At 49.1% G+C, this 13,145-nt stretch overlaps 3 protein-coding genes across 3 annotated transcripts; all 3 read right to left on the bottom strand.

Moving 5' to 3' along the window:
- Window positions 1–142: 142 nt before the first annotated feature.
- FTJAE_13423 (SDA1 domain protein) lies at window positions 143–2,473 on the bottom strand (the record flags this gene model as incomplete). Its single annotated transcript, XM_037346566.1, has 3 exons — window positions 143–2,279; window positions 2,332–2,367; window positions 2,427–2,473. 3 exons carry the CDS (start codon window positions 2,471–2,473, stop codon window positions 143–145), a joined length of 2,220 nt encoding a protein of 739 aa, XP_037199557.1.
- A 1,424-nt stretch (window positions 2,474–3,897) lies between these two features.
- FTJAE_13422 (mitochondrial phosphate carrier) lies at window positions 3,898–5,196 on the bottom strand (the record flags this gene model as incomplete). Its single annotated transcript, XM_037346565.1, has 4 exons — window positions 3,898–3,936; window positions 3,996–4,341; window positions 4,405–4,824; window positions 5,036–5,196. 4 exons carry the CDS (start codon window positions 5,194–5,196, stop codon window positions 3,898–3,900), a joined length of 966 nt encoding a protein of 321 aa, XP_037199556.1.
- A 1,451-nt stretch (window positions 5,197–6,647) lies between these two features.
- On the bottom strand, window positions 6,648–12,911 carry FTJAE_13421 (serine threonine phosphatase 6 regulatory ankyrin repeat subunit C; the record flags this gene model as incomplete). Its single annotated transcript, XM_037346564.1, has 1 exon — window positions 6,648–12,911. One exon carries the CDS (start codon window positions 12,909–12,911, stop codon window positions 6,648–6,650), a length of 6,264 nt encoding a protein of 2,087 aa, XP_037199555.1.
- Window positions 12,912–13,145: the final 234 nt, after the last annotated feature.

The raw sequence follows: 13,145 nt of genomic DNA, 5'->3' as shown, positions 1-13,145 counted from the left end.
TCAACAAAAGACACAGGACAAAGAACCACGGAGGTAGTAAATAGAAACAAAAATCAAGTCTTTCTTTGAGTACGCGCTGTGTCAATAGCACAAGTGAATCAATCTCTAACCCAACCCCTCCCCCCCCCCCAAAACTCCAAAACTATGTACCGTTCGCTCTTCGTCCACCTCTAGTACTCCTATCAACATGTCTCTTAAGAACCTTCCTCGTCTCCACCAAACTCCTCTTATGCTTGCTCTTCGCCTTACCCATCGTCATAAAGATATTCTTGTTGCGCTGCTTCTCCCTATTACTCGTGCTCTTGCCCTGGGCCTGCATCTTGGACTTGCTGATGGCCCGCGTGCTCTTGTGCTCCTCGCGATCTGGCTTGCCCTCCTTGGCGAGCGCGACACGCTCTTCCTTGGTCAGCTTGCGCAGACGCGCGGGCGCCTCGATCTGCTCGGCGGTCAGGCCGTCGTCCCGGTGGCGGTCTTCTTGCTGGCGCTTGCGGCGGTTGCCCATTGCTTTGTCGATGGAGGCGGACATACGGAGTTCTTGGAGTTTGGCGAGATCGGCGGGTGTGAGGATGGTTGTAGTGGCGAGCTTGGAGATGCGGTCGATTTCGGCCTCCTTCTCCTCTAGAGCCTTCTTGGTCCTTTCATCCATAACAGGCTCTTCGTCTGTCTTTTGCTTCTTTGACGCGGGTTCATCTTCGTCATCCTCCTCATCAGAAGAATGGTAGACATTAATCCAATCACCAGACTCGCTGCTGTCATCAGAAGCAACCTCCCACTCGTCAGACTTGTTTCCTTCATCCTCCTCATCAGTAGCAGCATCCTCGGGAAGGCCTCTGGCAAGTCGCTTCTTTTTCTTTTCCTCCTCCTTCCACTTCTCCAGAAGTTCCAGACCTTCAATACCACCAACATCCTCCTCACCAAACTTGCGCTGGGCCTGGAAACCAGCCTTTAGGTTGATAGTGGCATTCTTGCCACGGTCTCGCTTCTTCAGAAGCTCGGCACCGACCTCTCTGTACAGTGACAAAAGACCCTTGGCAGCCATCATAACACCCTTGTCCTTGCTCTTGCGGTACTGGACCAAATCTTGTAGCAGAGTATCAGTCATAGCCAGGGGTTGACGAGCGCAAATCTCGCGAATAGAGTTCAGACCAGCAGCTGCAACCTCAGCGGCCGAAGCTTCTGAAACGAACTCGTTTGCGATCTTCTGAATCAGGGGCTCCAGCACATCGGGAGGCACCAAGTTATGGACTGCCTGCGCCAATGAAGCCAGGAAAGAAGTAACAGACTGTTGTCGAGGAGTAAGGAACTTGATGAACCAGGAGTAGAGCGCCACAATAGTCAGCTTGTGCAGACCAACAAGTCGGGTAACTAGTTGCGTCACTAGAATCTTCGTGTCGAGAGATAGTTTCGCCTTGGTGTTTTGTAGATGTTTTGAAAAGAGCTCTTCAGCAAAGTTCTGGGGATCGTGGAGGAGGTGAAGAGCGGAGAAGTTGAGAGGATGAGGCTTTGTCTTCTTGCGCTCAGCGCGCTTGACCTTATCGACAGCCTTATCGTACTGCTTCTTCGACTTCTTAGTCTTCTTGTTGATACCCATCTGATGCTTGACCTGGCTCAGATCAACCTCCTCATCACTGCTCTCGTCCTCAAGCTCCTCACGCTCCTTGTCTCCACCCAAGAAGAAGCGAACAGCACCGACAACAACCTTCTCGTTATCGGACAGACAAGCCTCCTTCATGACATCAACGGGCTTCGCATCGGTCCAAAACTGTCGCTTCCACATCTCACGGGTGAGCTTGATGGCCCAGATAGCTCGGGGAGAAGATCGATCGGCGGTAACGAGGTTGTAAAGAACGGTCTGGACGGTTCGGTTGAGAGGGTGGTTAATAGATTTCGTGTTTGAGTTTCGCAGATCGCTCAAAATCTTCTGGAACAGAGTTTCACGGAGAGTTTTGCTAGGCGACGATACGAGGATGGGAAAAAGCGTGGTGAGGACGCTGGTCGAGTCGATAACTTCCTTTCGTCGCAGCAAGACCAGACTTCCCACGATCTTCTCCCGCAGTTCGGGGTGCAGAATGACATGGTGCTGTGTAAGAATAGACTTCAGATCGTCGGGGAAAGTGGCTGTCTCTTCCTTGTAGCAATCGGCGACGTGAGCGATTAGATCGATAATGTTGTGGAAAGACTCGACAGAATCGGCGGTCGCAGTGCCAGGTGAGACGAGAAAGATCTCGCGCTGAGCCTCATATTGTTCCCATTGCTTCAGGAACTCTTCCTTGTACGATCTATGGCTTCGTATTAATATTTAATCGCAGTGTCGAGAATTGAAAGACGTACTTGGGATCGCGACGGATTTTTTGTTGCAGACTCGCGCTGTAGAAATTGTCAGTGAATGGTCCAAAAGAGGCGCAATTGATTCGCAATTGACGTACAAGTCAGCATCGAGCTTCTCGAGCGCAGCGACCTTTCGTTTGACCATTGCGACGTCGAGGCTCTCGCTGTTGATCTGTTGATGTAGGGCGGGTAGGTGGGGGATTGGTCCCTTTGATCTTTGTCTGCAAACGAAGAAAATTTGGTATATTTTCTGGCTGATAAGATAAGCTCATCCCCACGCGGAATTGGACCGCGGTTCTACTGGTAGGCCTCAACTTTTAACGACAGCAACAGAACGACAATTATAAGTTGGAAAAGGTTAATATTAAATTGAAAATCGAAGAGAACAAAGCATAAGCCCACATAGAATCATTATATGTAAGTGTGTGGATCTGGTTCAGAGGACTAATATTACTCGACGTACTCTGTATACTCTGATGTCCCACATCAAGATCAGAGCAGCTCTTCAAAGCTGAGTAGGTAATCATATATTCAAAGTTTACCTAAACTACTACCCTCTTAGACTATTCTTATGATGAGTTTTGTATTATACTCAAAACTCATCATAAGCTTCGGTAATGTGGCTGGAGACCTCGTCAAGGTTGACCTAAATGTTCTAGTGCCTCTACCGATGCTCTCTGTATGAGCAAGCTCAATTGTCCGTAAACATCATGCTGCAACTATAACCTTTGACTTCAATGGTGATCGTCTAAAGAGCAGTCATTGTGATCGATGTGTGAGGGGAGCTGATTGGTCGCAAGCAAGGAGAAGCAGTGTGCTAAGTGCGAGTTTTACCCGTTTCTCCCTAGGTACCCAATGATCACAAGGTGATCTCAAGATGACAACAGATGAAAGACATGGTTAATCGAACCATTTGGTGTTTCTATTTTTGGATAAGTTATAGATGGGCGGCACGTGGGGGTCTCGTGGTTAGCATGATGTGAGGAGAAGGAAGGTGCGGTAGCCTAATGCTCAGCCTTATTGCAACGACATGTCATGATGAACATTATCAATTCAAGGCAGAGATAAGTTTTATATGTGAAAGGTCCTCTAATGAGTTCTTCCTAGACACTAGACTGCTCAATCAACATCATTTTCTCCAATTGATCCCAGGGCGTCGTTGGTGTCAGTTGCGAATAGCTTCACATATCATAGTCATGATGAACAAAACAAGTAGATATAAGAGTCCACAAACTCCCAGTCTATGATTTCAGCGTAAAAAGAGACTATTATACAACCTTTCGGCGGGGTATCACCCGTCTGCTGCCCATTAATGCGGAAAGGTATCATAGGCAAACATGAGTCTAACACGAGCATCCCCCCTCAACCAAAAGATCACTTTTTTGTTTCCCAGATAGCGAGAGCACATCTGGACGTCATCCGTAAGCTCCTGCCAAGCTGTTTTTGGCATTAACAGCAGCTGTTGTTACAAGTAGGCCCAGCTCTTGGGCAATACTTGGGCCACACTCCCCAGACTTCTCATATCACCTCTCGCACCCCGCGAATCTTTCTAGATGTGTTTAAATGCGCTTAAGCAGCAATTTCTACACCTCCTGTTGCGCCCATGGCCTTGAAAATGCGTTAAAAAATGATGTCCAGAGCTGTTAAGGGGGTTGAAATTGACATACCTTCTTGAGATCACCATAGATGGCGAACTGACCGGCGGTGAGGGTACCGACCATGAAGAGACGGGCACCAATACCGGAGTAAGAGCCACGGAGACCGAGCTCCTTACCGATCTTGATGAGACGAGAGACAGTGCCCTCACCGGGGAGACCCTGGGTCTTGTTGATCTTGGAAAGCATGGTGTCGGCGGGCTGAGAAACGATGGCGGCGGCGAAACCGGCAATCAGACCAGAGCCAAGGTTGGCAACGGTCTGCATACCGTCGGAGAGGTCCTTCTTGGGGAACTTGCGGAAGACAGCCTCAGAGACCTTCTCGTAGACGACGAACTTGGCCATGGTGTAAGGAATCCTAAGTGGGAAAAGTCAGCTTGCTGAAGCTCAATTGAGCGGTATAACAGCGGGAAACACTCACTGCTTGAAGAGAATGGGTCCGAATCCGGCGTAGAGAGCACCGACACCCTCGTTCTTGACAATCTTGCCGAAGCCAGAGACGAGACCGCTGGCGTAGGTGGGCTCAGAGACGAGACGGATACGGGTGGCCTCAAGAGGGCAGAGGGCGATATCGGCGAAGAACTCAGCGGTGGCGGAAGAGGCGAGGTAGACAGCAGTTCGGTTCTTGGAGGCGGTCTCGTAGCCGAGAGCGTCAATCCACTGCTGCTTGAAGAACTCGTAACCACCGAACTTCAGGGCACCCTGGAGGAAGTAACCGGCAAAGGTAGGGCCGACACCAGTGAGGAGGGCACCAGCACCCTCATTCTGGACGACCTGGCGGAAACCACCGACGAGACCGCGGTTGTAGGTAGCGGGGTCGAGCTGGATACGGGTCTTGACGCTGTGATTTCAGAGTCAGTATACTTTGTTCTTTCGATTCGATTTTGCTGCGCTTTTGCTTCTCCATCATGGCTATCAAGGTTTTGCGGAACTGAACTGAAAAGTGTCCATCTCGGGGTTCCCAACTAAGTTTTCTCCGAGACAACCCGCGCACAAACACCTCTCAAGCAATTGACGACGAGAAACTCAGCGCAGCGGCGATTCAAACATACACATCGACGGGGGTGAGACCACCGTGGGTGACGGAACAGCAGACAGCACCGGCAAGGGCGAATCGGGAGTAGAGAGCAAGACCAGTCTTGTTCTCGGGGGTCTCAGCCTTGATGTTCTGGACGACGGCGTCGACCTTGGTGGAACCGGTAGAGGCAGCCATTGTGAATGACGGGTTATGTGATCAGACGTTTAAGCAAAAAAAAGACTGAGGGGAGATGGTGGAGGAAGAAGAAAAGGGAGAGAGTGAGAGCTTCTGGCGTTTTGAGTGACTTTTTTTTTTTACTTGGTCCCGCGGCGGAGCAGCTGGGGAAAGGGAAAAATAATGCCTCCTTTGCCATTGATTTTTCTTAGCAGCTCGGGAAGACTCGGATAATCGGCGCCGGCGAATGCACGGACCGGGCCAAGGGGGAAAGATGCTACGCAATTTGTGTCCGTTAGGTAACGAAACAGAGGCTTTTCGCACTCATGATGCCCCCATATCATGCCTATCCACTGGCTCACAGCGACCAACAGAGATCATGAAGACCCGGGGTAACAGTATAGATTGGGGAATGTGCCCCCTGTTTAGCCTCCCAGAAGCAAAAGTTGGCCAGTGACGTTATTCGCAAGACCGCTCTTTCGGTGTAATCACCATGCTACAGTTTTGCAACATAACCTGATAAGTGACTGACATTTTCTCATACTCCGCCAAGACCTGAGGATCAGTGACTTTATAAAACTCTTCAACTTACTCTTCCAAAATGAAGGAAAATACCAGATGTTGGTGAACTCTCACACACTGGGCTCCCCGAGAATTCCTCGGGCAGACCCACCAGTAACTAACCGTTGCTCGCCAACGTGTCCACGGCATTGGTTGGATAAGACAAAGAAAGACAAGTTTTTTTCTTGCGTGCTTGTTTACTTTATTACCGGGTCAGCCAATGGATATTGCGCGATAAGCAACATCTCCCTGCTTGACTCGGTCTCGGAGGTTAATCAAGATCGCGATAGTGCGTTCGGAATTCGACGTCATACACTCATGAAGATGATATTCAGGCGAATAGAAGAATCTGGAGAGTATCAAAGTTTTCAATGCCTTCAGGAACAAACTTTTCCTCTATCCTTTTCTGTCTGGCAACCACTTCGGCATGCATCTAACCTGTAATGCAGCCCTGATAGGCGCATCTCAGATCAATCGCCGATTTCACCACCATAACCATCATCCCTGTTCAGCCAAGCTTAACCTTGTCTCTTTCCTTATCTCCGATAAGGAGCTTACTGCCAATGCCAACGCCTACTTTGTCTTTCAATGAAAGAATATCTCAAATAAGTACCCTATCTTATGTCAGGTCATGGCATCTTGTCTACTTACACGAACGCCTGATTTTATCGCATTTTCTCGAGGTCCATTAGTATTCAAACACTTTCCTGATTTGGATATTGAATCAACATGATTGGTTCAGCAGTGGCGGTGACGTCGTTGAGGCTATTCACAAAAGCAGACCACCATCACCTTATAGTTCGACTTTTGTTTAAAGCTCGTTCTGCATCGTATACCCATCGTAAATCTCATGCAAGAAGATTTGATCATCATACATCATCAATGTTCAGTATCCTGCTATCGTAGATCCCTCATTCCCTATAATCCCTACCGTCCCGATCAAACAGCTTCAGCACATTCTGATTATCATAAGCCGTCACCAAATCCAAAGTCGACCGCCCATCATCATCCTCCGCCAAAGGATCAACTCCTTTACCCATAATAGCCTTGAACAAATCCTCCCTCTCGTCAGCCATTTCATGAAGAATAGTTTTCCTCTTATCATCTCTCGCCAGCCAATCTACTCCCAATCCATCCAACCAACTCATCACCTCATCCACATTATGATCATCATAGCCTCTCATGGCAAGGAAGAACGCTGGTGTCTGATCAGCATTGTTGCGCGCATTGATATCAAGTCCCAATTTCAAGAAGCGTTCGAAGGGATCTCGAGTATTACCTCCATCATAGCAGAGACATCCAAAGAGGCCGGTGGCAAGGTAATGGAGCGCATTGTTTCCGAGACCATCAGTGGCAAGCATGTCTGCACCCTGTGTCATGACATAGTCAAGCCATTCGGGCTCAGTCTGGTCAAACTCCCCATGCGCCAGCGCAGCTAGGCCATAATGCAGTGGTCGATACCCGTCAGCATCAGCCTGGTTGATGAGAGCCGGCACAGCGTCCCCTAGATCCTTGAGCCCTTCCAACTTATCATCATTCAGAGCTCGAGACCCGAGTCTAATATGTAATGCATTTCTGCCAAAATTATCCACTGCATAGGCATCTGCCCCTTTCTCTAGCAGGAGTCGTAAAGGCAAATGGTCTATTCTGGTCCCCTTACGACCCCTGCTTGACACTCGCTCGCAAGCAGCCAAAAGAAGAGTTTCTCCAGACGCATCGCGGAACTCCGTATTGAGATCCGCCAACTCTAAGATCGGCCCATAGACACCCTTTCCTTTTAAGATTTCGTGCGCTACTACCCTTTCAGCCATAAAAGGTGGTCTGAAGATGTGCGGACTTTTAGCATACGGGATAAGCTCAACCGCAGAATCCTTCTTGTGCCACGCATGAGTCGCTATAGCCATTGGTAGGGAAGGTCTGTTGGGCAACCGGACCTTGTCAACGATGACTAGACATTTGGCATACGGACTGAATCCAGCTCCTAGCAGCGCTTCCATCATCTGTTTGGCAGCGGCATCACGATCGAATTCGACGCCGCCCCGGAGCGTACCCAACGCAGAGCTTGCCAAGAGCAGAGGATGACCTTGACGTATCATCTGGGCTTCCTGGGGATTTGTATCAGGATCCAGCTGCTTTGCGTAATCTAATGTCATCTCCCAAGACGCTGCAAGGGAGGAAGACTTTTCGCCAGACAACAGAATACTCAAGATGTTTGGGTACTTGGACTCAACCGCAGAAAGGATGGTGGTTGGACTGACTTCAGCTCCATGACCGACTAAGAGTCGAACAAACTCTTCGTGATGTGATGCTTTGTTCAAACATCCATTTCCCTCGGAATCTAAGACGTTCACGTCTGCACCTTTCTCGATCAGGGACTTCATCGCTGCAGTCCGGAAGGCGCCCCATTTTGTGAAAGAATAGAGCAGCGGTGTGCACCCCTTGTCGTCTCGAATTTCCATATCTGCCCCTTTCGAAAGCAGATATGACATGGCGTGAAAGACTTGCCACCACTCCTTGCCAGTGACTAAGATATGAAGAGCAGTAAGACCACCACGACCTCGTGCATTTATGTCGACGCCTTTTTCCTCTACCAAGACACGAATGACTTCCATGTTGGGAGAAGAGCGTCGACAAGCCGTCACAAGCAAAGGCTCAAGCTCTTCTGCACCTTGTTCCTTTATCCATTTAGGATCATCAAACCTGGCAGCCTCTTCACAAGAGCAGCAGTCATTAACTAGTTCGTAGTACCCGTATTCGACGAGTCGCGAAAGGATCGAGACACCATCTTCATCGACAGTAGTATAATCCGCACCAGCTTTGTACAGGCCCGCTACCAAAGCAAAGTGGCGGTCCGACAGTAATCGTGCCACTCTCTTCCATTTTGTTTCTTTAGCACGTGAGATGAATGACTCTCCCAATACCGCAACCTCTGTCTGACGAAGAGCTTTGCTTCTCGATATCCCAATATGAAGAGGAGTTGGAAGTTCAAGATGCCCAGCTTTCTCCTGGCAGTTCCAAAGGAGGTATGTAATGTAGTCCTGCCACTCATCTGATGCGAAAAGCATCGCGCGGTAAAGAGCTGACCTTGGACCGTCGGAACCCAGAAAAACATCTGCTCCTGCATCAAGCAAAGCGTTGACGATCTCACCATATCGCGAGGCCTCATACACTGGATCGAGGACTTCGAGTTGAGGCCCCGATACAATCTCATCAAAGTATCTTTCCTTATCCTCGACAGCGTAACCAGCAGCGATATCTGTGTCAGGATCATTTAACTGATGAAAGGGAAGCTCATCATCACGAGGTATCTTCTTGACCGGCCCACGTCTCCAAAGACGTTGCTCACGGTCAAAGAATACACACTGAAGAATTGGAGGGAACCAAGGTTCAGGACAGCATGTCCCTCGAAGTTTATCAAAAGTTGGGTTGACCTCAACTCCTGCTTCGATTAGGAGTTTCACAGACTCGATGATCCCAGAGCGACTGGCGTAATGCAATGGCGTATATTGGAAGATATCCTTCTGGTCGAGTGCCACTTTCGTGGCGTCGGGATCCAGCTCTTGCATTCGCTGAAGTAGAAGGCCGAGATTGTTACTTCTCTTACACCTCGCTGCAATATGTAGTGCATTCATGCCTTGGTTTGTGATGACGAAAGGGTCTGCACCGACGCGCAACAAGCGGTCAACAGTGTAAGTGTTCGTGGAGGCGGCGAAGTGGATGGCCCTCAACCCTCGGGTATCTGAAGCGTTGGCATCTGGTGATTGTTTCAGGAGCCATCTCAAGCAATCTTTTGCATGGTAATTGACCCCATGGTTTCCGTCCAGACGCATGCGACAGGCTAGATGCAAAGGCGTCGTGCCAGCATAGTTGGGTTTGTTTACATCTAACCCAGCCTTTTCAAAAAGTGAAAGGAATCCTTCTCCTTTACCGGATAGTCTTGTGGCATTCGGGGCGAGAACTAACTCGTGGGATAGAGTGTTACCGTGCAGGTCCACGGCACAAGGCGACACACCAGCGTCAATGAGGTATTGGTATCCCTCGGTGAGTCTTCTTTGTGCATAGTCAAGGTCGGTGATGCTGTGGACCGCTTCGTGAAGAAGGGTCCGCCCATAATTATCGCGGACATTCAGACTTGCGGAAGCCTTGATAAGAATATCAAGAATTTCAGTCATCATGGGTTGCTTTGGGAATCTGCCCACGGCCCGAAACAAGGGTGTCCGGCCTCTGACGTCTTTGGCATCGATCTCAGCTCCATATTCGAGTAGCATACGCAGACATTCCTCGCGGTGGGTGAACCCCTTGGCGACAAGAATATGTAAAGGTGTCTCCCCATCAATATTTGTCAGATTCGGATCCGAACCAGCTTCGAGAAGTGTTCTCAAGACTGACGGCAGAGTGTTGTCTCCGTTCTTCAAATCATCGCCTCCAAATTTCTTAGGCGAAGACACTCTCTCATAATGAGCAAATGCGTAATGGAGAGGTCCATTGCCTTCAAAATCAGTGACAGTACAATCGGGGCTATACTTCAGCATCTGAGAAGCAAGGGCTGAATCATGATAAAGGGCAGCAAGAAGAGGTGTCCTTCCTTTTATGTGTTCTCTTTTGTTGATGTTCACATTCCCGTCTTGCAACAAGAGCTTCAGGTATTCTCCGTCACCTTTCTTTGGCAGGCAGTGCAGCGCGGTCTTCCCGTCCTTTGTCTCAGCATTTGGATCAGCGCCCGCTGCGAGCAGACGTCTCAACACGTGAGAAAACTGCGCGGAGTGTATAGGAGCACGACCCAGAGAATCTCTCTCGTTGACGTCTGCACCAGCTCGGATAAGCAACGCCAAGTTACGATCAAAATCTGAACAGTCCAGATCCAACATGTGGTGGGGAGATATATATGGTCGACGTATAAAATGAGACTGTGGCTCACAGAGCTCTATCAGAGGAGTCGACCAGGGGCGTTCCAACACATTCTCTTGTTTATCCCAGACATCGGCCTCCACCCTGCAAGCAACAGAGGCATCCGCGCCAGCATTAACCAACACCTCAATTGTTTCAGCACAGCGTGTTCTAGCAGCCAGAAATATAGATGTCTCAGATCCTGTACTGTCGTTCGGATTGGCATCAGACTCCTGAAGAAGACGCTTGACGAACTGGGGCTGCCTGTTCTTTATGGCGATGCGTAAGGCAGATCGTTTCTCGGAAGTGCTTAATAATGGGAGCATCGCTTCTAAGCTGTTGACATGGCCGTATGATGCTACATATGACAATGGTGTATCTGCATCCCCTCTGGTTGGATCGGTGTCTGTTGGAAGACGTGGAACTGTAGGAGAGATTCCCTTTTCAATGAGTAGATGAACAACTTGTGCTTTATCCTTCTTTGCAGCTACATGCAATGCCTGGTGGCCTTGAATGTCGTGAGTACTAGGCGACGCCCCATGGTTCAGTAGCAACTCGATGATATCTGCGTGACCGCTGAAAGCAGCCCACCACAAGGGTGTTCTCTTTCTTGCGTCTTGCTCGTCTATACTCTTCTGGCCCAGACGGCCAACCAGAGCTGAGATGCACGGTTTGAGGCCACACAGTGCAGCGACATGGAGATCCGACATAGAGGCTGTGGCATCTTCAATCCTGATTCTTTCAGGGACATCGAAGTAGGTTGTCAGCCAGTTGTTTCGTGTCTCCTTATTGCCCAAGAACAATTCAATTTGTTGATACAATAAGTCATTTTGTAAGTAATTCCATTCAGACTTCGCAGCATGTACATGCCAGTTCTTTGTAGCATACGCTGCGAACGGAAAATCCACGTTGCGGTTGTGTTCGCGATGAACAGTTTCTGACGAAGTAAGAGTTTCATCTTGGAGACAACCAGCGCAGAGATATCGGAGGCAAGCGAGAGCAAGATCGTAATGAGTTGGTGAGGAGTCCAATATGGGGTATACTGGGTTATGTACTGTTCTTGATGTCCCAACCAAAAACTCCGTAAGGGAATGGTGCACAACGCTTACAGTCTCATCTGGTAAGACCTCGATCAGAGGGCCACACGCAGCCCGGACCAAATCCTTGTTCTCTTTCAGGTTATGTGAGAATCTGTCTCCCTCGACCGTCTTGAGCATATCTGCAAGCTCCAGCAGCCGAAGTGGACGGGTTGCGTGAGTTACCCATTGTAGGATCAACACCTGTGTGTTCTCTGAAATGCCAGATCTCCGAGCATGTTCTCGTAGAATGTCGATGTACATAGCGTCCAAATCAAGCGGAAGCTTGCGAATCGTCTCGTGAATGTCGGCCTCTGGCTCCAGAAATGATTTCATGGCCAATTTAGCGTACAGAAATAAGCCGTTGGCTCGACCAGGTACCGCTTCTTTGACAAGTTGTTGGTCTTTCTCAGAAAGAGAAGTGCCGGATAGACAATACCGCACGTAAGAAGAAATATCGACATCCACGGCCTTCTCGTCCATTCGGATGTGAAGAAATCTCGTGCCTCTCATTGCAGCCTCGACGTTGGAAGTGGGTCGGCTGGTTAACAACACCTTCACAGATGAAGGCTTCCAGTCACCAAGTTTAGCCAGTTGGTTGATGAAATCGCTATTCCCATGGTCCATTTCATCCAAAGCGTCTGCCACACAATAGACCTTGGGCACAGATGCCAGAGCTGTTCTTAGGTGTCTCCATAGCTCATCGACTGATATACTATCCAGGTCCCGACACTCATCAATATAAGCCTTCAGAGATGCTTGCAATGGAGGGCAGTAGACAAGAATCTGATCTAGCCAGTCTCTGAGAAGATTGATGGGCCGATGATTGGCATCAACGATTTGTAGAAAGAAGAAGTAAAGAACCGGAGATTCTTGAGAGAGTCTTTGAATCATGCTGGCTGCGACGACAGACTTTCCGGAGCCTGGAACACCTTTGATCCACAGGAGGCCATCTTCTTGGCTCTCGTACCATTTGAGGTAGTTGTCGGATCTGTGAATCCATTCTCCAGTACCTTCGAGATGGAATGCCAAATGCTTGCGATATTCGCTGCTTTCAATATCGTATTCCGTAGGTCGCAGCCACTCATGAATACGGGCAATAGTAGCCTCAGATTGCGGCAAGATATTTCCTGAATTATAATTGCTGGTGTCGTCTTTACCAATGACCACAGTGTCACTGCCTTCAGGCGATGTCGATCGCTCGTCAGACATATTGCTTGACGGACTGAACAGTATGAGCGGAAATGGTCAAATTCAGTATTGCAAAGATGGCGGATGCTCATCAACATAGAGTCCAAAATCGATATAACATGATGGAAAGATAAGTGATCGTCGACGATTGTAAGAGGTAGGTGAGGAGGAATATTAGGCTGCAGTCAGCAGAAGGCATCCAATGGATTAGTTCACCTGATGATCCTAGCGAATGGACTCCGTAGTCCGTAGGAC

Source organism: Fusarium tjaetaba (genome assembly GCF_013396195.1).
Source record: "Fusarium tjaetaba strain NRRL 66243 chromosome Unknown NRRL66243_c0000417, whole genome shotgun sequence".
NCBI classification, from domain to species: Eukaryota; Fungi; Ascomycota; class Sordariomycetes; order Hypocreales; family Nectriaceae; genus Fusarium; species Fusarium tjaetaba.
This window is presented reverse-complemented; position numbering and strand designations above follow the sequence as displayed.